The sequence below is a fragment of the Callospermophilus lateralis genome, unplaced genomic scaffold (genome assembly GCF_048772815.1).
Source record: "Callospermophilus lateralis isolate mCalLat2 unplaced genomic scaffold, mCalLat2.hap1 Scaffold_121, whole genome shotgun sequence".
NCBI classification, from domain to species: domain Eukaryota; kingdom Metazoa; phylum Chordata; class Mammalia; order Rodentia; family Sciuridae; genus Callospermophilus; species Callospermophilus lateralis.
Window position 1 is genome coordinate 1,355,610 of NW_027512399.1, and position 26,844 is coordinate 1,382,453.

Here is a 26,844-nt window from a genome sequence, read left to right on the forward strand (position 1 = left end):
CATTAGCTTCCAGGTGTGGGGGAACCATTGTTGTTACCGGCCTTGGAAATGATCAAACTTCAGGGATGTGGGCCATCTTCCGCCTGCAGCATCCCGGGCAGCCCCAGATGGACCCAGGGAGAGTCCGGGGAGTGTTCCGGACTCAAACTGCCACTGAGCACAGGGAGCAAGAGCCTGTGAGACTGTGCCTCTGGGTCAGATTTGGATTTGGGCTCTCGCAGTGGCGTCCTGATCCCCGGGCGGGGGGGGGGGGGAAGAGCCTGCTGCCACCGGTTGGAAAGTCCTTGCTGTGCCATGACTGGCTCACGCACATGGCAGCCGCCGTGCCACGCCAATTCACGCACCCTCCAGTAACGAAAAGTATTCAGTAATAGCCTTTTGCTGCAACATTTTTTGTGATAATCCTTGCTCCTCTGAACTTTCTTCTTTCTGACTAGAGTTCCTGGACTTCCATCAACACATGCCCTAACTGCTCTTGGTTCCACTGGGGTGCCTTCTTCTCTTAGTAATTTACTTCTCACCCCTTCCATATTTTCGTCACAAAGACAATACAACATTTCAAGACAAAACAAGACACAAACATACTGTATCAATCTTCTCCATTTTCTCAAAATGGCCATTTGTCCTCTCGCCCTATCTGTCTAGGGACGAGCAGATTTGCTCCCTTCCTATCTATGGACGGGCAGCTTTTTTTTTTTTTTTTCGTCACTTACCCCCGAGTGTCCTGGGGATCCCATATGGGCCACCATCTGCTGGGGTCCGGCTGCAGCAAAATAACCGGGGGGTGACAAGGGACTTGTGTAGATTGATACAGCAGGAGTGGGAGACGTTTATTGTAGAATAGGAGGGGTATATATACATTTCACACAGCGTATCTTAATTAACATAAACTAGATACAGCAGTCAACCAATAAGGAATCTCCACACTTAATGGCTCTCTGGCGTTACTTCACAAACCACTCCCTCTGGCAAAATGCCAGGCGCCATCTTGACTTGTTTACAGACCCTAACATACTACATTGCATGGAAGAAAGATGTTCACATTTCCAAGATGGGTAGAGTCTCAAATAATGAAATATTTTAAAAATAAAATGCAGGTTAAGTGCAATATAAAGGAATAAAAGAATTGTAAGAATTGATGGAGATTCCACTTAATGAATGTCCAATGTGGAACTCTGCAGAGGCCTTCCTTGGTAAAGCAAATAAACAAATAAAAATTAAAAAAAATATGATCAAAATAAAAAACAATTATTTACTGTCTCTCAAAACTTTTCTAAAGGCTAACAGCACAAGAAGAACTATTTACTCAAGTAAGTCAACAAAAATTTGTGAAAAGCAACAGACTTTGGCAGTGGACCCAAAGCCACTACCTCCCTCCTTATTATGTCCCAGCTACCTTGGTAGAAATGCCTGCCCTGGGTATTTGTGGTTGAAGAGACATGTCTTCCCTCTCTTTAGTAGCCAATCAAGAGATAATGGTGTGCTAGGAGGGTCAGGCTGCCAATATTTCTCATCCCCTCCACCTCCAGGTTTCAGAAGCTAAATTTCTAGTGAGTGTGACTAAGGGACCAGTAGCATCTCTCCTCCAGTCAGTATCACACACAGCTGGAGGTTCTACCCCAGTGAGACTAATAATGTGGGGCCCAAACACCCTGAACAATGAGAGGCAGAACAGGAAGTCCACAGGCTACTGTCTACACCCAATGCCTAGAGCACTGGCTCAGAGAATTTGCCCAGGCTGAAACAGAGTCCTTGAGAACCCAGAGATCTGAAGCTCTTCTCCAATTACTTGCTTTTATTAAGCCTTAATAGACATATTTCATAATTATTACCATGTTTTATTAGACTTGTGACATAGATACATAAAGGTTGGTGTAAATATGTTTATACCATATTTAATAAAAGCACATAGATATATAGGAGCAATATTTCTAGATAGTACTGGAATTCAGTTAGGGAATTTGAATCTGATAAGGTTATATGGTCAAACCTCAGAATAGGTATAAGAAAAAATAAATCAATGAAAAAATGTATAAGGATTTACATTACAATGAAAAATATTCACTTAATGAAAAGGAAAACAGTAGAGAAGGAATAGAGGAAAAAAGAAACAAAACTTATGGAATAAAAATAAACTGGCAAATGCAGATTCAATATTAATTCAAAGGCCTTATATGTAAAAGGAATAAACAATCTAATCAAAAGGCAGAAAATATAAAACTACATAAAATCTGATGAAACATGATTTGTATGATTATAAATTTCTGGTAGCAAAGTTATCCAATTTGAGTCCTTGGTTCTGTGCAAATGGCCACACATTTTTTTTCAACATTTTGTAGCAAGTAACTACACTAGGCAACCTTACTTCTTTGGGCCTCACAAATGTCTCAACCCTTTTTTGTATAGATAACACACTTATATCATTTTGCAGTAGATCCCATCTTTCCCTCAGTGAATCTGATACTGTGGGACTTCAAAGATGATAGATAGGGGAAGGGCTCAGGGATATTGATCTTGAAGAGCTGAGAAAGTTTCTGCCTATCAGACTGGGCCTGCCAAGGAGTGTGGGGCAATATGAAAGTGGGTGAAGTGAAGTCAGTCTGTAAACACAGATTAATTGACCCTGAGAAAACATTTAGTCTGTGACCTTTCTTGGTAAGGGGGTCTCCTTCTGCCGCTTAGCATAGGATTTCAATAAAGGTTAGCTTTTTCATTTCTGTGACTTAAATATCTGATAAAAAACAATTTTATAGGAGGAAAAGATTATTTGAGGACTCACAGTTGCAGGGGTCCTGTCCATAGACAGCCTGTTCTATTCCTTAGGCCTCGAGGTCAGGTAGAACATTATATGAAAGTGTGTGACAGTGGGAATCAGCTCACATGATGATGAAAAAGAAAAGAGAGAGACTCCATTTACCAAATACAAAATACATACCCCAAAGACATCCTGTGTCCTCCGTACACACCCTACCTGCCTTTAGTTACCACTTAGCCAATTCCACCAAGGGACTAACTCACTGATTAGTTTCAGACTCTCATAACCTCATCATTTCTTCTCTAAACCTTCTTGCATTGCTTCACACATAATATTTTGGGTGATACCTAATATCTAAACCATAAAAACGTTAAAGCCACTAATTTTGACTTGTAGTTTCCCATAGGCTGGGCATCAGAATTGCCTAAAATTACAGGGAACTCACCTCTGTTTATTTTTACTTTATTCTGAGATTAAGTGTGTGAGCAAGTATTTATTTCTGGACTAACCAAATTGTTAACATTAACCCTCAACAATATTGGGACAAATTAGTTGTCTTTGATTTTGGAGAAACATGTTAATATTTAGGATCCAGGGGATATAAAACCTGTAAGGTACTCTCAAATATGTCTGTTAAAACATTAATACATGTGTGTACATGAAGTTAAAAATGAATGTGGAAAGTATTATCAAGTAATATATTGGAGAGGTATTCTAAAATGTTCTTAGAAATGTATGATGAATTTAAATTTAAAAATAACATAAAGTAGCAGTTCTTGTCTGTCACGTTGGAGAGTACCTAATATAAATCATGCACCAAGGTCTACCTACACAAGAACAAATGACTTTTAAACAGGAGGCAAGAGAATGTCTTTTATCATTAAAAACTCCTCAGGGACAGAATTATTTTATTCCTTGACCCCATCACAATATTTATCCATAAAAATGAAATTTCCAGAAAATTAAACACATAACAATATATACATATAGAGTTAATAAATTTAAAATATTTTCTAAAAACTACCACATTCTTGCACAACATTCATGATACCTAAAATGAATGAATTTTATGGATGAAGTGCGTGAAAATTTTAGCATATAAATTATATCTCAATAAAGTTTATGGAAGGTGAAGTACATTTTAGCAAAGTGGGAACTTACTGGAGCAGTTCCAAAATCACCCACAGTGTGTACTATTTCCTGAGGAAACCCCTTATAAATGTTTACAGTTCTAATATAAACATATTTGCTTAAAGTATCTGAAATCTGCGTTTATATATGTTCTCTTCTTCAGTCCTACCTATTCCCTCAAAACATAACAAGTAATTCTGTCACCATTGCACGTGTCCATTTCTACCATTTTGAAGTCAGCTAATGTATCTTTTGTCTTCTTTGGGCTGCAAGTGTCCCTAGTTTTCCTCATCACTCCTCAAAGCCTGTTGAATCAAGTCTCTTTACAACCCTGCTTACTCTCCGTCTTTTGTCAAGATTTTGAAGATCCAGAAATGCTCACAGTCTCATCCTCTTCAAATACATCTAACAAGTTACTTTTCTAGGGGTTAAATGTAAGCCCCTGTGACCCTGCTCAGCAGTGTTGATCTCCCTTAGCATGTGGCCTACCTCCTTAATAGTATGTCTAAGGTCTTCTTTGACCTAAATCACTCTTCTTCTCATTATTGTTCCTCTCAAGTATTTTCTGTAGCAATTACTAGCAATGTATAATTCTCCATACTACTTTCACAGGTCTGATAGTGTGGTTGCATTGCTCTCTAAAATACCATCTTTTCCCTTTCACTTTGGGTTTTTCAGTCTCTTTTTCAAGATCATTTCTCCATATCCTTTTAGTGCCACCAAACATCAGGCACAGGATGTCTTGCCTGAACCATTTGATTTTACACTTGTTGCCTTTTCTTGGCTCTCATATGGTCTTCCCTATCCCTCTATCAGTCATTAAGATCATGTGTTGATATGTGTAACCCCAATTCTTGTTTATTTTACTTAATTTTCATGTTTTAGCTCTAGCAAGGTGTCTACTGCATGATGTACACTCAGCAAATATAATGAGTTGCATGATTGAACATAGTATGCATTGAAAATTCTCAAAAAGTCACCAGAGTGACAGCTTTTCTGCCATGCATGATCCTAAGAGTTTCATAGGCTGGTCAAGAAGAAATAATAATCAAATAAAATTACTCACTCTAAAATATTTTTTGAAATCAAGAAGAGCATTTAAAAATCATCTCCCTGTCTCTTTCCTGTAACTAGAATATATTTTTAATAAATGTAACTGTGGAATACACTTTTAAGTGCGATTCTGCAAAGAGCTGCAGAGAATCCCTAGAATTGTTTTTAATTGTTCCTTGTCTTCATTTCTGCTTGGTCCAAAATAGAATCCTATCAACTGAGCTTAATTGTAGTTCTTATGGTTTAACAGTATAATAGAGAATGTGATAAAAATTTCTTTAAGTAATCAATTAGAGTGGAAATGTGACATTTGACTCTTTTTACTTGGTTGTTTTCAACAGAAATGCATTCCCCTAGTTCTTCTGCTTATGATTTCCTAAAAGTTTTGGAAAATCCCTAAGTATCTTTCATTTCATTTTCTCATTTGTTTTGTGCATCTGGTGCAAATTTATAACACTTTTGCAGCTAATTTCACCTTTCAGATAAGAGAGAAGCTATGAATAGTTCTGTGGAGGGGTTTTGATCAGTCTCAACTCGGTGGGGGCATAAATGCGGAACAATTTTTTTATCTGTAACAACTGCGGCTCAACATGAACAGTCAGATACCTTACCCCATGCTTTTAGAATATCATTAGCCAATTTCACGACTTTCAGGTAACTCTTGATTGCTAAATAACTACTGCCTTGTTTGTTTCAATACTTAACTCTTAAAATTTTAACTTGTCATGTGGAAAGTCTAGCTATTCTGAGGCTTCCATAAAAGAGAGATCGCCTGTTGATGCTCAGATTACAACTGGGGCTCAGTTCAGCCTTCCAACACTACATGTCAGTTGATGGTTATGTCAGTCTTGAAACCCCTCATCCAATCTACTTTCTAGATGAATTCCACTTGCTAGATGAGTACCACAGTGTACTCCCCATTGCCTTGTGAAACTAACTTACTCATGGAATTGTGAGAAACATGAAAATGTTATTTTTTACTTTCCATGTCAAGGTTGTTTTTTGGTAAAATGGAAATAAATCACTGAAGATTCCAAAGAAACCATAATTTGTATATTTGAGAATGTGGGGATAAGGATATAGACATTCAGGTCTCTTCGGTTGGGAGTGAAGGAAATAAAAATGCATGAATTCCTCTTATCTGTACCACCACTTTTAGCGTTGAGTTGCACTGATAGTAAAGGTAAATGTTTGAAGGCCAATTATTTTCTTGTGTGATTAGATTCTTTAATGTTGGGGGCTTTTGGAGACATTTGCATAGGAATCAGATACCACCACACAATGGTAAACCTTAAACTTTCTTAATTTCCTCTTGATTGTCAAGCAGCCTTCTTGATAACAGTATAATTCTTGATAACAGTATAATTTCTCCATGCCAGTTCCTTTCTGCTATGTCCACTGTACCCTACGAAAACTCAAAAACTCTTGCCAAGGTAAATTACAGGCTGTGCTACCACAATGTCTTTTCCTTGTCATTTTTGTTCAGATTGGACCTTCTTGCTCAGCTAGACTCAGAAACAGAGTATGAAGTGAACTACTTGAGCGAATGTGCTATTGTAGAGTTGAATACCAGTCAGCTAGTCTTGGTGGACCCTCCACCTGCATTCTCTGTACACTGTTTGCTGTAGTCTCGCTTGTGGTGGACATCTTTCTTCCTTTCTGTTCTGTATCTGCTGTACTTGCATAGGTTAATTCTTTCCTCTTGATAACTTTCAATGATTAATTTCTATAGAATTTTGAGGACAATTAATTTATGAAAATTATTTTCCTAAACTATTTAATACAAAACCATTGTGAGTCTTGCTAAAATCACTTTGAAGTAGGAGTAATAGACCCCTGCCTTACTTCAAGCTAAATGTTTGTGGATAATCCATTGGTAATCTTTACCATACTATAAAAGTTTTCTTTCTCCCAGTAGCTACAAAACCATGGTAATGGTGTGAGAATAGACATAAAAATAATGAAAATAATGTCCAGGGCCTCCTATTAGAGCCTTTAGCTTCAACTGCTTGAAACAGGGAAGAAAGTATAAACCCTTGTGTGAAAATAAAAGTCTTCAGTCACTGAAAAATTAGATTTCCTAAATTTATAGAACCATATTTGGTTACTTATCTCTATAATTAGTGCACATGCTCTCCCAAATTGTAAGCTGTAGATTTTAGCAAAATGCGAGTAAGGAAATCCTAGTTTATGGATAAGAAGTAGTTTCTTAGCCCTAATAGTCAGCACTGGAACTTAGGTATATAATATACATCTGTACATATGTATCTCATGTGTCCAAGAAATCAATTTCCTCAATAAACCTGCAAGGTATTACTATCTACAGTATAGGAGTAAAGGAATTCAAATTGTTTATAGCACTGTGTCACACAGCTAATGATGACAAACCTAAGATTAGAGCCCTGGACTCTTTACCAAAGTAGATTTTGTGGATTGGGTACCAAGAGTTGTATAGCCATGCTTATTCATGAGAGTTACGTGGGTTATATATACTTCTCTCTCTCTCTCTCTCTCTCTCTCTCTCTCTCTCTCTCTCACACACACACACACACACACAAACACACACACACACACACACACACACACACACACACACACAATATGAGAGTGATGCCAAATTAATATTCCTAAAACAGACTGACCATCAATTAATTCCATTTTGAGAAATTCAGTATCTTTTCAAAGACGATTGAATGGATATTAGACCCATCAAAGAAGTCTTCTAGGACAAAATAAAGATGCCAAAATATCATCACATGATAATTAGAGATTCCATAATAAAAGCTAATTTTGAGTCTTTATTTTTTGCAAATGAACTTTTAAAGTAAACATGATTCATATTCCAATTCCTTAAGTTGACTTCATTGATAAAGCTATCCCACTGATCAGATATTATTATCATAGTGAATGGATGAGAAATAAATACCCATTACTTGCTCTTTCATGAAGAATGAAATTGTTTAAGTAGACCAAACTGCAGGTTGAACTAGTATATGTTTTGACCTGACTCTTCTATTAAAACCTCTCAGGTTAAGTGAAATGGTACAATGACAGAACAACTTTAAATTAATTAAAAATCAATCATTTATCAGTGTTGCTATAGTCAGAGGTCCAAATAATTCTCAAGAATTTTAAAAGAGAGGGAAGCTTCAAAATTTCACCTCATTCAAATTATAAGAAAATTTCAAAAGGCCAATGTATCTAAATATTTTGGTGTTAATGTAACAAATGCCCTTAGTTAAAGAGGGTAAGTGACCATGACACTGAAGTCCTATAATTTATTTCATATTTATAATATCTACAAATTACATAAGAGACAATTTTCTTCTTATTGATATTCAAATAATAACATGGATTGGTTTCATTTATTATGAAATAAGTAAAAAAAATCAATGAACTCTTTTCCTAAATGCTATTTTTGTGAAATTTTATATATTTGTGTAAGTTCATGAGTTGAAATTTAATTTTTTGTTAATCAATTTTTAAGGTGTCTGCATGAAGATATTTTTATGTTACAACTTATTTTACTTAATATAGAACATGTGATATGATTTTCATATGTACAGAAAAATCAAGTTATAAGATTTTTTACTATAATTCAAGCTCAACATGAATTATGCATTTATTTTATTTACTATATTAAGAACCATTTGTGCAAACATCATTTATTGTAGGTTATGAGAAAACTATAAATAATGTCAATTCTTAAGGACATTGCAGTGAAAGTATAGATAGAAATTAACCAAATTAATGAATTAAAATAAGTTATAATTGTTAAAATTGTGTTTAATTCCATAAAATTCATATTTAAGTAAACACTAGAAAGAAGTTGCAAAGGGTTGACTGACCACTATGTGGATTTAAAGTGATGAAGGATTTAAGTAAAAATAAGTGACCTTTTGACAGAATATTCTTTTTTAAAACATTTTTTGGATGTAGATGGACACAATACCTTTATTTTATTTATTTATTTTTATGTGGTGCTGAGGATCGAACCCAGTGCCTCATATGTCCTCTACCACTGAGCCCCAGCCCCTGGCAGAATATTCTGAAATGATTCTCTGTATGCCAAAAAACTAACTATGAAATTATATTCTCAGACAAGGTGAAGTAATAATAAAATAGTTAAACTATTCTAATACTTGTGTACCCATTAACTCATATGGTCCCCTTTGATAATACTTCAAGGTTAGTATTACTATCCATGGTGTAGGAGTGAAGAAATCAATGCTTTGAGACATTTCTTCATAGCCCAGCACCACACAGCTAAAGAGGACAAACCTGGGTTTGGACCCTTTGACTCTCCAAAATACATTTTGGGATGCGTATCCACTAACTTCTGCTTCCTTCCTTTATTTTAAATGAGTAATAACAATAGTCATGGTAATTTTCAAATGCATTTTGAATAAAAAATATAGTACAGATGTTCTGTAAATGGGCTGGCTATGCTACAAAAACAAACCAGTAACACTTTTTCAAAAAATAGATGGACATGAGACTGGGAATCATATTTCCACATTAAGAGAGGAAGATTTGAAATGTGTTCTCAAGCACATCACTGCTGTTTGTCAGCAGGTTCTCAGTCTTTGCAGAGGAAGCCTATGAGAAAGTAGAAAAGAGACCTCTCCTTAAAGGTGTGGTGTTAGTTAACTTTGGGATATTAGATAATTATGCTATGTTACCAATTGCATCAGAATTCGGTCACATAGAACACCAACATTTATTATCTCATTTATTCATTCATGGGTGAAATGAGTCCTCTAAATGTTCTCTCATTAGACCTTAATTAAGTTCACTCCATAGGTGATATTAAGATTCAGTTTCTTGTAGGATGATGGACTTGAGACTTAGAATCTCAGAGGCTATTGTTCCCAGGATGTTCTCAGTTTCCTGTCAATGAGAGCTTCTAGGGCAGTTTACAACTCTCAGTCAGTGCGATCAAAATAAACACAGGAGACAGAGAATGTGTGAAAGATCAAAATTAATCCTTTTTGTAATTTTTTTTAGACATTGATGGACCTTTATTTTGTTATTTATTTATATGCGGTGCTGAGAATCGAACTCAGTGCCTCACATATACTGGGTAAGCACTCTACCACTGAGCCTCAACCTGAACTCCATGAAATTGAACTTTCTATAACCTACTCTGAGAAATTGCATCACATCGCTTTTGCCACATTTTGGTTCAGTATAGGCAAACTACTAAATCTAAACAACATGTAAAAACAGAGAGTAAAGCAAGTGTGTAAAAAGAAGGCAGTGATAATTATAGACCATTTTATGTGACTCTTGGCAACTAAATAAGTTATTTTAAAAAGAAGAAAATTTAGGAACCATATTATCTGGGGTCTAAGTCCTGAAAATTTTGTGAGAGAAACAAATATCTGGTGAAATGATTTAAATGCCAAATCAAAATAAAAAGTGTTCTCACTATATCCCATATAGCTCTTAATTTAAACTGTGTGTTTAAAACATTAAAACACACACACATACATTGTGTGCATGTAAGAACAAGGAACAATAAGTCCTACCACCACATAAAACTTTAAAGCTTAAAGAAACTTACGGAAAAATGTACCTTGTCATAGGGAGAAGAGGGGATTACAGGTGGGGAAACTGCTTAAGCAAAGTCGTAGAGGTATCAAAGTTCATGTTGAGATCAGATCCTGCAACCTTTGTGGGACAGTTGGATGTACAGAGGGAATAGAGGGGGAAAGATTGTCTGTAGTCTCATTCAGCCATCTAAAGCTTCACTGAGAATTTAGTTTTTCCAATATGTTTGAGTCTACCCTCATTTTGTTGTTTCTACCTGTATGCCCTTTGCTTAACACCTTTCTAAAAGACATGTATTTCTCCAACTTTTTTTTTTTTGTTGGTGGATTTGGAATGCATTTCTTTAATCCAGCACTGACTACCTCACAGTGTATTATCTGGTCCACTGTGATTGACCAGGGAGCTGGTGACAAGGGTGAGTTGGAATTCTTTGTGGTGTCTGAACAGCAGTACTCTCCTACTCTCCTTCCCCCATTGATTGGATCACTTTTCAAAAAAGTTATAATATTTCTATGCATGCTGTTGAAAAGTAATATCCTTGGGTTGCCTTTTTTTCCTACTATTGTTCCTCTACTCCCCAACTATGATCACAAGTATCACAGTCATCTGGGATAATTTTTTTATAAGACAGATGTTTGGGTACATTCAAGTCACATTGGATCAGAATTTCTGGGATTATTGTCAAGAAACCTGTACTGGAAACAAGCACCCTATGTCATTAAACAAACATCAGGTGGGGAAACTGCTTAAGCAATGTCATAGAGGCAACAAAGTTCATGTTGAGATCAGATACTGCAACCATTGTGGGACAGTTGGATGTACAGAGGGAATGTTGACAAACTCTCCAGTGTCCTAAAGATGAGCACAAATTGAGGGAAATAAAAATGTGAAACCTGTCACTACTCAGCATAGATGAGGTTTGATGATGGCATGGAGCAATTGCTTATGATTCTAAGCCCATGTCATTTTTTCTTCCTTCAGTTGCCCAGATAATTAACCTTCTCTTACTTTTCATACAAGCCTTTTCATAGATTCCTGGTAGAATCTAGGTAGTTTGTCTACCATTTTATAATTTTCTTTTTTTTCTTTCCCCAAGTAACTATTTGAAACTAATTTGTATTCTCAAATGAAAATAAATTTTATTTATACTAGAATTGGCAACATTTCAATAGTAGTTCTAAGAGTGATACTGTGAAGAATGAATCACTTGTAAAGTTTTCAAACTATTTCATAAAGCTCTGCAGTGTATCATATAACATGGAAAAAATAATCATTAATGTTATCTCGATCATCAACTTAATTTAGAAATGTTTTCATTTTGCTCACTATAATATGCTATGCAAATATAATGAAATCCAAATTTATGTTGTGAGAGCTTATATTTTATTTTAAACCTTCAACTGCTTATGATTATACTAACATAATAAAACTGCTAAAGAGTACTGTAAATCAATATAATTGCTTCAACAAAATCACAGGTACAACATTAATGTCAGCCTTATTTTTTACTTAATTAGTATCAGTTTTCTCAAGAAGTAAAAACTACATGATGAACTTTTCACCTAATTGCTGAAATCCATATACAAATATATATTTATACAAATATGATAAAGTTCCATTAACACAGAAATATTCCTTTAACCTGAAAGAGTTCAAGAATTGAAAAAAAATATCAAAACTATTACATTGACATGATATATCATATCTAATATATTTGTAGAGTGATATTATCAATTTAGCATGAACTTTTAGAAGAAATGTCTTTATCTTATACATCTTTGATTCCAAGGTATATTACTCATTATGAACTACATGGATATGTTTGTAATTAATATATTGTGAATGTTCAACCTTTCTTGAAATATATTACATATTAACAATTTATGTCACCAACACTACATTATACCTTCTATTCATTAGAGTCACAAAACTATTCATCATGAGTATAAATAAGACAGCAATATTTTAATATTTTTCATTTATTTATTCCTTAGTGTATCTTAACATGCCATTTTTAATGTTTATAAAACAAAAAAAAACTTTATTAGATGGGCTTATGGAATAATGACCATAAAGCACAGTATACTGTAAAAAAAACAGCATGTTAAAATGTCAATCAAAAGAAAGCAAAGAAGGAGGGTGCTGTGGGAGCAGAGAGAAAGGTATCAGGGAGTACCTCCACAATACTGCTGCATGTTAACTATAATGTCAGGGAAAAGATATTAAAATTTTAGTATACTGGATACTAGAAATATCATCTATTTCATTCTTGATTGGAAAAAGCACTGATACTAAGAATAAAGTAATTGAATATAAAAGAAATAAGTATATGGAAAATATTTAGGGTGAGTAAAAGGTGACACTCTTTTGTATTTGTCTTTGTCTCTTTTCCTATACTTTTCTCATCCCTATAATAAAGATAATCAAGGTGAGAAAAAATTAAGGTTTGTGTTCTGTTCCAGCCTATGTGATATTTCAATATTATTATGAAGAGGTAAAAGCTGAAAAAATGAAATAGAAGTATGAATTGTATTTTTGAAAATGTATGCTGATTGAAGAATAATTAAAAGGATTTAAGAAAAGCAGGTTTGGAGAACAGTAGAAAAAGCTAATAAATAATTTTGTTATAATTTAAGACAAAAACTTGAGTGTTCTATGAAGCGTTGACAGTGGATGAAAATGGAAAGATTAAAATGATGAAAATTGAAACTCATTTAATGTTAAAATACAGGGTGGGGAGTGAGACATCAGTATTAGGGGTCAGGTTTCATGTAGGAGATAGGAGTAAGGGGTGCAGTAAACTGATGTAGAACAGAGAAACAGAAATAACGGTGTTTTGCAAATTCTGAGCTTAGTTTTGAACATAAAGGGTAGAATATGCTTGCTCCTCATACAAATCATTGCCATCATTTGTGTATACTTGTCATAATTCAGTAACAATTTAGCTTTGAAAAATATATTTGGTGGGGCTGGGGTTGAGGCTCAGTGGTGAACACTCACCTAGCATGTATGAGGTGCTGTGTTCGATTTCAGTAGATATATGTGTTTATCAGCAAAATAGATTATAAGTGAGTATGAAAAAGAAAAGTTAAGTAAACTGAAAATGTGCCCTTAGAAGAAAAAAATGATGAGGAGGTAGAAGGACAAACAAGACATGAATGCATAGAAATGAACAAATATTTTTAGGAGCTATAAACCACATTTTGAATAATCAAGAAATTATAGAAGAGGCTTAAACACAACTGATTATTTTGTGCATTATATTCTTATTGCTTTTGCATCTTAGTTGATTATAATGAAAGAAAACTACATAGAAATATGAACTATTAATGATTTATTAAATCTCTGTAACTGGGTGTTTCAGAAACTTAATTACTTACCAAAGGACATTTGTTCATTAATTTTGGTATAAAATCATCTTTATTATAAAATTAATATTAGTGAACTTTATGTGTTTTCAAAATTCAAATATTTCAAATTATTTATTGTTCATTTATTAATTTTATTTACAATTATCTTTAACTAATGCATTAAGGTCTAAAAAGTATACATATTTGTGGAATAACAAGTAATATCTCAAAATCTTTGAACTTGTGTAATATTTATATCAGGATCACTATATCTATTGCCTGGACATTAATCATTTCTTTATGGTGAAAACAGAATCCTTTCTCTAGCTTTCTGAAGTATACAGTATAATTATCTCTATTTCTATTTTTATTGTCATAAGTAATAGAATTTCATTTTGTTTTCATGGCTGAATAATATTCCATTGTAAATATCTACCAAATTTTCTTTATTTATTTAGCAAGTGTTGCACTTCTCTTGTTTCCTTTTCTTGGCTACAGTAAACGTGGCAGAGTATTTTTTCTTTTTGACATACTTATTCCATTTCCTTTGTGTATATACCCAGGAGTGGAAATATTATATCATATGGTAGCCCAATTTTGAAGTTTCTGAGGGATTATTATTCTGTTTTCCTAAATGGCTGTACTAGTTTACATTCCCACCAACAATGTGCATGGGGTTCTTTTTTTCTATTTTCTCCCAGCACTTGTTATCTTTAGTCTTTTGATGACAGCATTCTTGCTGGGATGATGAAATGCCTCATTGTGGTTTTGATTTTTTTCCCTGATGATTAGTGATGTTTAGCATTTTTTCTTATTCTTTGTTGACCATAAAATATTAATCTAATGTTGTTGTAATTATTATAGAGGCAGTATTTTGAGAATAACCTTTTATATTACAAATGGTTTAACATAAAGTAAAATAGAATTGATAGGTGTATAGATTTTATTAAGCATGGATTAATTCAGGGAACATACACTGAGAACCCAGGAATCAGTGGGGCGTGATCCATACAGTTTTCTTGTCTTGTCAACTCCATAGAAACTGTTTTAGCTTTTCAGCCTAGTCTGTTTTTAATACTATATTTATTTGTTTGTATATTTAATTGAGTATCATGTAGTAGCACTGTGTTATATTCTGAATGTCAAGATAAATATGGCACAGTTCTTGTCCTCAAGGAATTCAAAGTATCTAATACTTCATATTATTTTAAATTTAATATATATATATATATATATATATATATATATATATATATATATATATATAATTTACTCTTCATACAGTTTTCATTATGAAAAATAAAAAGATTAGTGGTATTGTTAGGGATTTTTTTTTTCCTTTGGAGATCACATTTTGTAACCAGAAGCACAAAAGGTAATATTTGACTTTACCATAGACATCTATGAATAATTTAAATCCTTTTTATGGATTGCTCAGTCTAGTTGCAGATCACACCACTAAACAGAGCTATTATTAAACATAGTTTAACTTGACTTGCAATTTAGAAGTGAACTGGTTTAAAGAGGAAAGCCAAAGAAAGCCTTTATTATTCACTCATTTACATGTATCATACTCAGTTTGTACAATTATAATTCAGTTTTTGGTATAAAAGGCTACAATTCAAATTTTGAAGTGATTGTAGTTATAATTTAGTACACAATCACAAAATGGAATTTTCACTGATATAGCTATTCCAAGCTCTTGTCATTTTTAAATAAGGAAGCAAAGTAGCTCCCATGTTTACTAATATAACCAGAACCTGGTATTTGTTAGAACTTTACAATTTTCAAAACATTTTGTATTAGACTTCTCACTTGGTTCTAAGAAATGTTGCATTATTTGACTATATTCATTGAGTATCTACAGAGCTGAATACTGCAAAACTCTCTCTTGGCTCTGAAAGGGGTTTCCTCATAGCATGGTGGCTGGAGTGCATTATGAGGTGACTTGTGGAAGAGAGGTGATAATTGCCTGGGCAATCTCAGGCAGCATGCCTTCTTGCTCTTCAGTTCCTTCATAGACGTCTCAGATCTCAGGATTTGATAAAAACACTGAGGAGACTCAGAATTCTGCTTTGGCTTCTGCAGAAATCTTAGGGAAGATTCTGCCCATTTTCTCACCTATTCATAGATATAAAATTTTAAAATTTTGTAGATCACTAGGACACTATGGCAAATTTAAATCTGGTACAGAGTCTCAAGGTACTATGTAAAAGAGAGCTCTCCATAAATGTATCACCTTCGGTTTGCTCTCTATGAAACCACTTGGCACTGAGAAGACCTGGGAGAGAATAGTACAGTTACATGAATTTTGCATTCTTTTTAGGTAACAGTCTTATTTATCTAGGATTATCAATGTTATATATAAAGAATAGTCACAAGTGACCTGTTTCTAAAAAAGATTTCTGATTTAATTTCCAACTGATAACAGGCAGACTAGAGTTATGGGAACATGAAGGGAATAATTTTATTAAATGTACTAATTGTGTTAATTCCCACATGCATTCTTTTTTAAAAACCAATTTACCCGCAGTCCTGCCTGGCTTAAGTTGACAGAATATGTTAACAGTCCTCAGCACACTATCTATTATATGAAGGAAAAATGCAGACCCAAATGCCAATTAGAATACAAATTATTCTCTCTGAAAAGGGGGGCTTTTTACACATACCAGATCCTGTAACTCAGGATGAAAAGTATGATCCACCCAAATCATAGAATCTATAAGAACAGCTTCCTGTGAGTACAGGCAGCTTGGTCCAAAGTGACCTACAGTTGTGATGACAGTGAGGACTTGAAAGTCCAATGTCATCCTGCTATCAGTCAAGACAAGAGGTGGACCTGGGTAGGATTCTCTGGAAACTTCCCTGGGATCCCCAATAAAATTAAAGACAGGAAAGGAAATATTCTCATTCTCTGAGAGGACCAACCCAGCTTTTGCCTTGAGAATGTTCCCCTTTCCTATCACCACCTAGCTGGACTGGCGATGAACAGGGATCAAAGGAGCTGACTGTATCAATAACTAAGAAAATGGTTAATTAACCACACAGCACAGAAACATAAGACAGGATGTCTCAGCTCGGTGAACCCAAGGGTCAGCTCCAGCCCTGGAAAGACAAAAGAGTGAGCACACGGGAAACTTTCTGTTTATTGGGGAAAAGATATTCAAGAATATTCCACCCAAATAAGGCAAAGATTGGGTTTTAGGGGTTTGCCCATTCCCTTTAAGTAACGCCCAGGTAGGGCTTGAAGTGGGCTCTGTTGCTGAGCTAGGGGGTAAAGGCCTTTGTTTATAAAATATACTGGTCTGTACTTTTGCTTTCTTGTGAAGTTTCTGTTTGGCTTTATTATCAAGTGATAAATGTTTCCTCTATTTTGAAGAATTTACACTATTTGGTTTTTAAACGTTTGATAGAATTTCTAGTAAAGACATCTGGAAAAAGGCTTTTAATTGTGAAGAGATTTTTCATTATACCTAAATTTTCATACCTGTTTTAGGAACACAAATGTCTCCTATTTGTGCTGTCAGTTTTGATCATTTGAATCTTTATAAGAATTTTTTTTTTTTTTTTTATTGCTGAACACCAATATGTCACTTTATTATTTGGGTTATTTTCCCATTTGTCACATACCTGCCAATGTTTACACAATGAGGAAAATCAACCAGAATTGGAAGCAACTGACCAAATCAGTTGATAATTCTGTACCCTCTTAACACACATCAGTTTTCACTTGGTAGGGATATCATCTTTAATTCAGTCTCACGGCTAGTCTTAAAATCGGTGTCAAGATTGTCACATCTTTAAATACAGATAGAATTGCCAGAAGTACATAATTATATGTATATACACACATACAGAAAAATACAAGACTAACTGTTTTCCCACAATATTTAATATACACTACTGTAACTATATGCAACTTTTGAAGACAGGTTAAGGGGTACAAGTAACTGTTTAGCGCAAGTAAGTAGTTTGGTCCAATATTATCTTAATGTAATGGTTTTCCGCTCCCTCCCTTTTATGTGACGACATACTATGACATACAACACATGCACAATCATTCACTTATCAACAAATGAGTTAGACAACACTCAGACGACAGCTGTATACCCAGAGGGTCACCCAACCACACACAACTAATAAGGCTATAATACAGCTATGCAGCATAAATGGTCAACACTGCTGATCCTAAAGTGAGCACCATATATACATCTGGATATAAAAAACCATTGAAAACCAAACACATGTGGGTTAGTTAAAAGGTGCCATTCCAAGGCTATACATAATCACAGGAAAAAAGTATTTACATTACTTGGAAAACAGCTGCAACAAAGAGTTTATTGCCAATGCCCTTTATAAACTTCTCTCCTACGTTTAATACAGATGTTACGCTCACGATCTATGTGAACCACACATCTTATTTCTGGCCCTTTATATGATCCCTGCTCAAAAGTTTCAAGCAAATATGTTCTATGGCTTCACCCACACATCTATTTTCATAGCTTTCAATGATAAATATCACAATGAACTAGAGCTGTAGCTTAAAACGTATCTAGCTAGCCTAGATCTAGAAAGTAAATTAAGCATTTTAAGTATCATTTTACTTAGTATAGTTAGATATACTGTGAAGTTCAGAGTTCTGAGTAAAATATATTATTCCTAAAGTAGCAGAGTCAGTTGAGTAGTACTTGAAGAAACCATGACCAACGTAATGCAGCTCTTTGGTGCTCTGCCCACTCTCTCAAGTACGTGACCAGATGCATCTCAGTTCCTCACCTGGAGCCAAGACAGGAGGGGAAGGGCCCACAGCCCAGTCACATCCTATCACCAACGTTGATAAGCACTGTTTCTAAGACCCCCCCAGGACATAGCATGAAAAAATAGATCTGGCTCCTTCTAAAATTCACAATCTGCAACATATTGCATCCTACAAGAAAGAATACCAGGAGAGATGATTATCTGGTCAAAGTAGTATTTATACAGGAATAGTTTAAAGCAAGAGTTCTTTGATTATTGTTTGGCAGGAAATGGCAGGAAGGCAAAGGGAAACACTTACAGGGGGTAGTTACAAAGCAGGCTTTGTGCATTTTTGTTTGCTGTGTGAATTTTACCCTATCATGTATACTTTTAATCAGCCAATTTTCATAGCTAGCTGAGCCAAAGGATGGAATGGAATGGAATTAACAAAAGAGACAACCTAGTTAACAAATTCCTAAAAAACAAAACTTACTTGTTTTAATTTACGAGTTTTGACTTGCCAACATGTGTGTGCACCTCTGCTTCTGTACTAGGCCCTCCAGTTTCTTCTATCGATATGATTTTGAAGGATTCCCTGCAGTGTGCCCTACAGGAAGGAATTTACACAGAGCATCTTTCTGTTCTGTTAGACAGACATAAACTCTATAAGTAGAGTTAAGACATTAATTCACTTTGTCACATTACAAAAGATTGTCTGCTTGTAATTCATCACTACAGGGGAAGCTGCCTTACAAATCTAAGTACTTTATCTCACCTATTACAAAAACAAGAAAATCTTCTTCAGTTAAATTTTAAGAGCCCAAACTTTTTTTTCCACACTATAGCTTAAGACAAACAGGTGTGAGTATGTTTAAATCATAGTTCTAAGGTTCTCAGTGCAGATGCTTGCTGTCCTCTGCTCTGCACAGGCCCTGGGCAGCTGGGCAGCATCGCCCAGGCCTGTCGGCTTCACCACGTTATTGCTTTGGTTCTGTCTCAGACACCACAGTGTGCCTCAGAGCACGGAGTTTCCGTATCACAGAAGGTCAGGACAGGAATTTAGATTTTTTTTTTTTACAAGGAAACAAAAGCATTTTCTCTCTCTAGGTTAAGTGCAGAACATCAAATTTCTAAGTGCTCCATTTACGTTAGGTTCCAAAGATACATTTTAATTGAATCCTGATCATCCACATTAAAATTAGGAATGTAAAAATTACACAGTAGACTTTTCGGCTGGGAAAGAAGAGAGTCTAGCAGCATGCACAAAGACCATGCATTGTCACAGCATCAGGAGAACAAACGAAAAGGTGATAAATAATTGCTCAGAACACCCACTTTCAAAGAGTAAAACAGAAAGGAAACAGTGAAGTGAGCCGGTCTTTGCGGCTCTGAGCAGGAGGTGTGCCAGTGGTCAGTGGGCCGCAGTCAGATGACGTGGCAGCAGCTGGCCTGGCTGGAGGCACACAGCAGCCCCTCCTTGGGGTTCCGCTGAATGTTCACAGAGATGGTCTTTTCACACAGAGGTAGCTGGAGCACGTTATTTTTCAGGTTCCTGTTCTTTATTCGTTCCAATTCAGTGGTGGTATCTGCCATGTGGTCAGAGAAAAACTTTATACTGCCCACTGCGGGGGCCTGCCCTGCATTCCCTGTGGAGCTGATGCACATTTTCCATGTGGACTTTTCCTGGACCTTCACACTGGAAAACGACAAGCCCTTCTGGGGATCAATAATGTACTTGGTGCTGCCGTGAAGCTGGGAGCCGAGGCAGAGGCTCATGAGTTTGAGGCTCTCCACGAGCTCCCCCGCACTGCGCGAGGCCAGCTGCATGGAGTTGCTGGGGCCAGCACAGCGGCGCGTGCTGCCTGATGTGTTGGTGGGGTTGCCACCAGAGCCACTGGAGGGGCTGCCCCCACCAGCATTGTTCTCACTGGGGCTGGCCTTGTCCACCCCTCCACTGCCATTGCTTGGCTTGCTCTGGCCCCCGCCATCCCCCTCGCTGCCAGGGGGGCCCTCACTGCTATCCTGGCGGTGCCAAGAGTAGGTGAATCCACTATCTTTATCCAGGCGCCTCCAGCTTTCAGAATCATCGTCACTGGTTTCTGAACTACTGCAGCTGGACCCCCAGCCCTGACTTTTCCTCCGGTGGTAGCGTTTGTGGGCAGTCCCAGGGGAAGCAATGTTCATCTTTAACCTGCTCAACTTGGGAGGCAGATTCTCATCCATGTCAAATTCATCATCGGATTCCCCTTCTTCAAATATCTGGTTGAGGACAGGAGCACTCTTCCTAGATGTCAGACGGTTGGTCACTGAGGGCTTACGGCGCAGAACCACTTGTGTTGAGAGGGACATGGGTTTCTTATCCTCTTCATCCTCCTCCTCATCTTCCTCCACCCTAAGCAGACACTTCCGCCCACTGGCGGTGGGTTTTAAGGTTGTGGGTGGCACCGTGGAGAGTGCTGGTCCAGCCAACTCCTGCAGGTCATCTTTGTTCGCTGAATCACACAGGCCTTTGCTCCTGTGGCCATTAAGGACATTGTCAGCAGCCCGCGCAGGAGACTGGGGAACAGTCGCATGGGACAAAGGTGTAGCCGTGAGGTCATCCTCAAGGTCCTGGGGTACATCGATTTTGGTTGGCCATGACTGCCTAAACTGGGCCTTGATATTGCTAGGGCTGGCAGATCTAGTTTGTATTTCTTTTTCTTGCTTTTCTCTCAGGATCCTTTCAGCAAGCAAGAAGTAAGTGGCCGTGATGTGGTTATACCTGTTGGTTTCCAGTGCTTCAACAATGGCATCTCGATCCGCTATGTCCCCAAGCACCATGCGCTGAATGATACTGTTGTGCTCCTCTTCAGAGAGATTTTTGTATGACACAAGGGGTATGTTATACTTTGTGGCCTGTGAAGGGTCCACTCCCTGAAGCCATGGATGGTTTTCGATTTCTTCTAGAGAGGCCCTCCTCTTGGGATCTCTTTGTAGCATTCGTGTGATTAAGTCTTTACATTCTTTAGACACATGGGATGGTACTGTGTATTTGCAATCCATGATCATTGTCAATGTTTCACTGTCATTGGCCTCTTGAAATGGTGGTTGCCCACATACCAACATGAAAAGGATCACTCCCAGACTCCATATATCTACTGCAGGTGCATCATACTCATCACTGAGCAGAATTTCTGGAGCAGAATATGCAAGAGATCCACAGCTTGTAGTGAGCTTCTTCCCTGGTTGAAATTTGTTGCTGAAACCAAAGTCTGTCAACTTTACAAGACCTTGTTTTTCAAAGAAGACTACATTCTCTGGTTTTAAGTCTCTGTGAACCACATGGAGTTTATGGCAATATGATATAGCATGAACTATCTGAGCAAAGTACTTCTTGGCCAAGTCTTCATTAAGACCCTCCTCATGCTTCATTATGTAATCAAACATATCTCCTCCGTCTCCAAGTTCTAGAATAAGATATAATTTGGTCTGGGTGTCAATAACTTCATAAAGATGAACAATGTTAGGATGCTGCACTAGTTTCATACATCTCACTTCCTGGAAAAGATGACCAGTGGCTAGAGTGTCCAGTTTTGTCTTATCAATAACTTTTACTGCCACCTTTTCCCCTGTAAAGACATGCCTGGCAAGCTTAACCACTGCGAAATGACCTCGACCCAAGGTTTTGTCCAGATCATATAATCCAGCAATCTTTCCATCATATCCTCGTTTGAATCCTGCCATGCTGGTCCAACAGGAGGAAAAATATTTACACTATTTGAAATGGATCTTCTCATATAAGAATATCTGCTGAAAATAAGGAATTCATTCAATGTTGCCACGGACATCCTGAAAACTGCACACTGAATAATCCTTGTTATCACTGTGTTTTGTTAGTTGCTTCTTTCTCCTCAGCCGGCAGGCGGGCGTCTGTCCGCAGTGGCCGTGGCGCCGACAACTCCCTCCCGGCCGCTGGAACCCTGCACCCAGCGCTAATCATAATACCGAGCGGCGGGCGGCCGGCTGCGGGAGGGTGGGGCCGAATCCTTTATAAGAATTTGACCATAATTTTTTTACTATTTTTTGCAATAAAATAACTTATCATATTTCTTTACAATATTTTGTTTTGTTTATGATTAAAATATATTTCTTATTTTATTCTGATTTTGGTAATTTTTTTTCTTTTTCCTTATTTTAAAGTTGTACTTTAAATATGAATAAGCAATTCTAATTCTCATTCACTGAGTGAGCATGAGAATGGACTGCAATATCGTTTAGGATTTGGACAAACAGCTGACAAAATATTTTGAAGGCATGAGAGACAAATACAGAATAGTTTCTTTTATTTCTCTTCTTTCTTTCTTTTTCTTTTTTCTTTTTTTGGTACCAGGGATTAAACTCAGGGGCACTCAACCACTGAGCCACATCCCCAGCCCTATTTTGTATTTTATTTAGAGAGAGGGTCTCATTGAGTTGCTTAGTGCCTTGCTATTGCTGAGGCTTGTTTGACCCTCCTGTCTCAGCCTTCAAAGCAGCCATATGTGCACCCTGCACCTGACCAGAATTATATCTTGGTTATCATAAATGGACCACAAATTATTGATTAGCAGATAATTAAAATATAAACAAAGTAGACTAATGATAATGGAAATTTAAACGGTCTATTAGGAACATCACAATTATGTGTGACATCAGTTGTTTAATGTTTACTAAGCCAAAAATTGAATTTGTTTTTTAAGTATTAAATAATAACTAAACCCTGTATAATTTTGTTGTCAAATATTTGGTCATTATACTCTTGCTGAATCAAAGTTAAATGAAATTTCATTATTGCTCTGTGAAATATAGATTAGATGGGTCAGAAAGAAAATATGTCATTACTTTGTCAACATACTTTAGTAAATTATATACCTAAATGAAAGAATGCTGCATTACTTTTATAAATTATATACTATGGCAAAAAGTTCAAGGCTTATTAGACCTCAGTAGTTCTCAAACAGAGATGTTCTTCCTACCTAGCTTGGCACTAAGGAATTCAGTATATTGTTTTTAAGCCCTTAATTATGAAAAATTAAAAATGTATTTAATAGAGAAAAAATAACAGAATTAAATCCATAAACCCATTACTCATTTTCAGCAATATGAACATGCTGTTTTTATTGTTTTTCCTCTATCCTTGATTGAACATTTATTTTATGGCTTTTGCAATGCTGGCTTCTGACATTTAATTTCAGGAAATCTAGGTGTCCTGCAGTGCACAGAATTGTTTCACACAACAAAGATTTGTCTTAGTTAAAACGCTTAAAGCATCCCCTGGAGAAACACTATTAATAATAAGTTATTACAGTATTGATGTTTTTGTGACAATTTACTCATAGAATACATCAACTAAAATAACATTTTAGGGCAATAATTCAATAATTCAAAGAATACCCAGAATTTTTGATGAATGAATGTAGGCCTGAATTCATTTTGATAATCTTTTTATATATTATAAAAGTAGATTGTTAAGATAAATACAATTGAGGGATAAGACTTGTCTCCTCTTGAAGAAATTCCCTCTCATTCTAACCTAATGAAATAAAACTCTTACCCTAAAAAAAAGTGGAAAAGAAATTCTCCTCTTCATGTGGGCTCTGGACTTGAACCCACTTTACCATGTAAAATAGGAAGTAGACTGTTTCCCATTGTCCAGATGTTGAACAGGTTGTCATTCTTCTTAACAGCAAAATCTAAGACATAATATAAATTATTTATCTATTTTAAGTGGCTGCATAATTATCAGTGTGCTTTTTAAAAATAATAATAAATAATAGAATTGAGAAGCACTAAGGAGCCAGAACATCTGATTCCAAGTCAGCATTTTTACCTTCAATTGTGGTTTTTGGAAAAGTCACAACTCGCCATTTTTTTTAAGAGTTCCATATGCATAATAGGGTTGATGATAGTGTCTATATAATAGTTACCATGAACCATAAATGAGTTAATCTGTATAATGTGTTTTAGAATGTTGTTGATTCATTGTTTACTTTTTAAAGTATTAAGCATTTGTTTTATTTTTATTGTTGATATACAGTTTCTTTAGAAATTTAAACCAAGTTTAGCAAATTTACTGACTTTTATCCCTATTCTTCACTACATAAATGTAAGTACTAATAAAATAACTGTCTCTAGTTAATCTCCACAGAATATAACAGGTCATAAGAATAATAAGAATTTCACCAAAACATTGAAAGTTATGTAAAACATCATCTTATTTAATACAACAAATATATGAGGTAGGACTTATTGATATCCTGTGTTTTATATGGGGAAACTCAGTGAAATAACTGAATAAGAAAGGTTCAATAACTTTTGAAAACTAAGCCAAAGTTTTTCTTATCAAATAAGTTAGTATGCTTTCACCAATATCAATGTCTACATCATATGTATTTTCACAATCATTCTTCAAGATTAACAACATATTTTTCATAATTACACCAAGTATCCTCATTTCATATATTCTCTGTCCATACTGGTATACATGAGTAGATTTCACAGTGACATATGGCAACGTGTAGATATTTTTTGTGTTAACGTTCAACATTTTAAAATATCTTTCTACTGAATTTTATAGACTTATGACAATCAGTCATTCAAAATATTTGTGTACTCATTTCTTTAAAGCTTTCCAGATAGAGGTGTATAAGAATATTTTGAATTTTCAATAACACTATAGAATAATTTAACTTCTTCTACAGAAGAATCAAGACAGAATGTATGGTAGAATATATACGTCTTTCAATTTTCATACTCTTGGACTTACATTTTTAACTCCCCATTCTTCTAGCTGTGTGATCTGGGTAGGCCTTTAAAAATTTGAGACAACTGATTCATCTGTAAAATCTTAAAGGTAAATTTTGTATGTTGTAAGCTAAAACTTACAAAATATTAAAGTATTATGTTATAATTTATTAAACTAATTATTTATAACATAATACTTTTATGTTTTGTAAGTAATACTTTTATGTTTTGTAATATTATTTAGAGCATACTTCAGCAAATGACAGATAGCAAAGGGTAAGTTATTAGGTTGAACCCAAACCCTGTGATGGGATTTTAACTGATACCTTTTCAGTTGAGATTTATTTTGATACTGTAGAAAGAACCTATTCTCTAACAAAAGTTTGCTTATTCTTTTCTTTTATATAATCAACAAGTAATTTCAGGATATCCTAGCTTTCTATGATATTCCTTGATTTTACTCCCTTAAAGCTATTTTTCTAATTATAACTTATGTAAATCAATTTCTCTTTCTTCTTGATACTCATCATTCTTTTATTCAGGAAGAAACTTCTGAGATGATTAATTTCAAAAGGGTCATTTAAGATGTAAAACATGGCAGAGAGTAAAATTTTTGCTACATTTGTAAAACTTAGAAAACTATATTTTTTAATCTAATAAAAAATATCGCTAATGGCAAAGATTACTCTTGTGAACTAATCCTGGTAAGATCGCTAAGTCATTCCACCAGAAATGCCCTAAACTTATAAAATTCCAGCTAAGTGATTGGTCTTAGCTAATGGTGAGTTTCAGGGATGAACCCTGGTAATATGCCTTGTTTGTGTTCTGACACCTAAGCATCAGTGTTGCACTGATGTTCTTTATTGAAGAAAGAATAACTAAAACAATTTTAATCATAATTTATGTTTTTATGTTTCAACAGGTAATCCATTATTAACCAGCAAAGTCAACATACTAATTAATGTCTTAGATGTCAATGAATTTCCTCCAGAAATATCTGTGCCATATGAGACAGCCGTCTGTGAAAATGCAAAAGAGTATATAAAACTATTGGTGGTACACACTTGTAATTTCATTGACTTGTGAGGCTGAGAAATGAAGATAACAAGTTTGAGGTCAGCCTCAGAAATTTAGTGAAACCCTATTTCAAAAAGAGAAAAGTGAAATGTAACTCATTGGTAAAGAAACCCCGGGTTCAATCCCAGAACCCACTGCCCCATGCCAAAAAAAAATGTTTAAAGACACATCATATGTGTATATTTTCAACTCTAAGTCCAGACATATATACATGTGCATATGCTCATATGTCAGAACAAGTCCTCATAAAATAAATCATAAGAGATATTAAACTTGTGTGGATTATGGTGAATATGGATGTGAAAATAATCCCATGGGAAATAAAGTTTTGATTTCCTAGCAAGTTCTTTGGATTATGCATTCTGCCATTTTTGTATTCTCTTACTGTGGCTTTTCTAAAGAACTTAACTGTGAGCAAACACTCTA

General features: G+C 35.5%; 1 protein-coding gene and 1 pseudogene across 3 annotated transcripts in view; one reads left to right on the forward strand and one right to left on the reverse strand.

Annotated features, from left to right (window-relative positions):
- The window catches only part of LOC143387181 (cadherin-12-like), a 105,810-nt gene that overhangs the window by 67,996 nt on the left and 10,970 nt on the right, over positions 1–26,844 (forward strand). Inside the window, 8 exon segments of the mRNA XM_077108042.1 lie at positions 14–350; positions 19,509–19,624; positions 20,157–20,395; positions 20,853–21,208; positions 21,295–21,441; positions 22,474–22,547; positions 23,227–23,252; positions 26,264–26,378. Of these exon segments, the coding sequence (XP_076964157.1) occupies positions 14–350; positions 19,509–19,624; positions 20,157–20,395; positions 20,853–21,208; positions 21,295–21,441; positions 22,474–22,547; positions 23,227–23,252; positions 26,264–26,378 (1,410 nt within the window).
- On the reverse strand, positions 17,407–22,533 carry LOC143387175 (SNF-related serine/threonine-protein kinase pseudogene; annotated as a pseudogene). Of its 2 annotated transcripts, XR_013154880.1 has the most exons (2): positions 22,332–22,533; positions 17,407–22,025 (listed from the first exon to the last, which is right to left on the reverse strand). The product of XR_013154880.1 is annotated as an SNF-related serine/threonine-protein kinase pseudogene, transcript variant X2 (transcript). The 2 variants fall into 2 exon arrangements; XR_013154879.1 differs by having other exon boundaries at positions 17,407–22,533.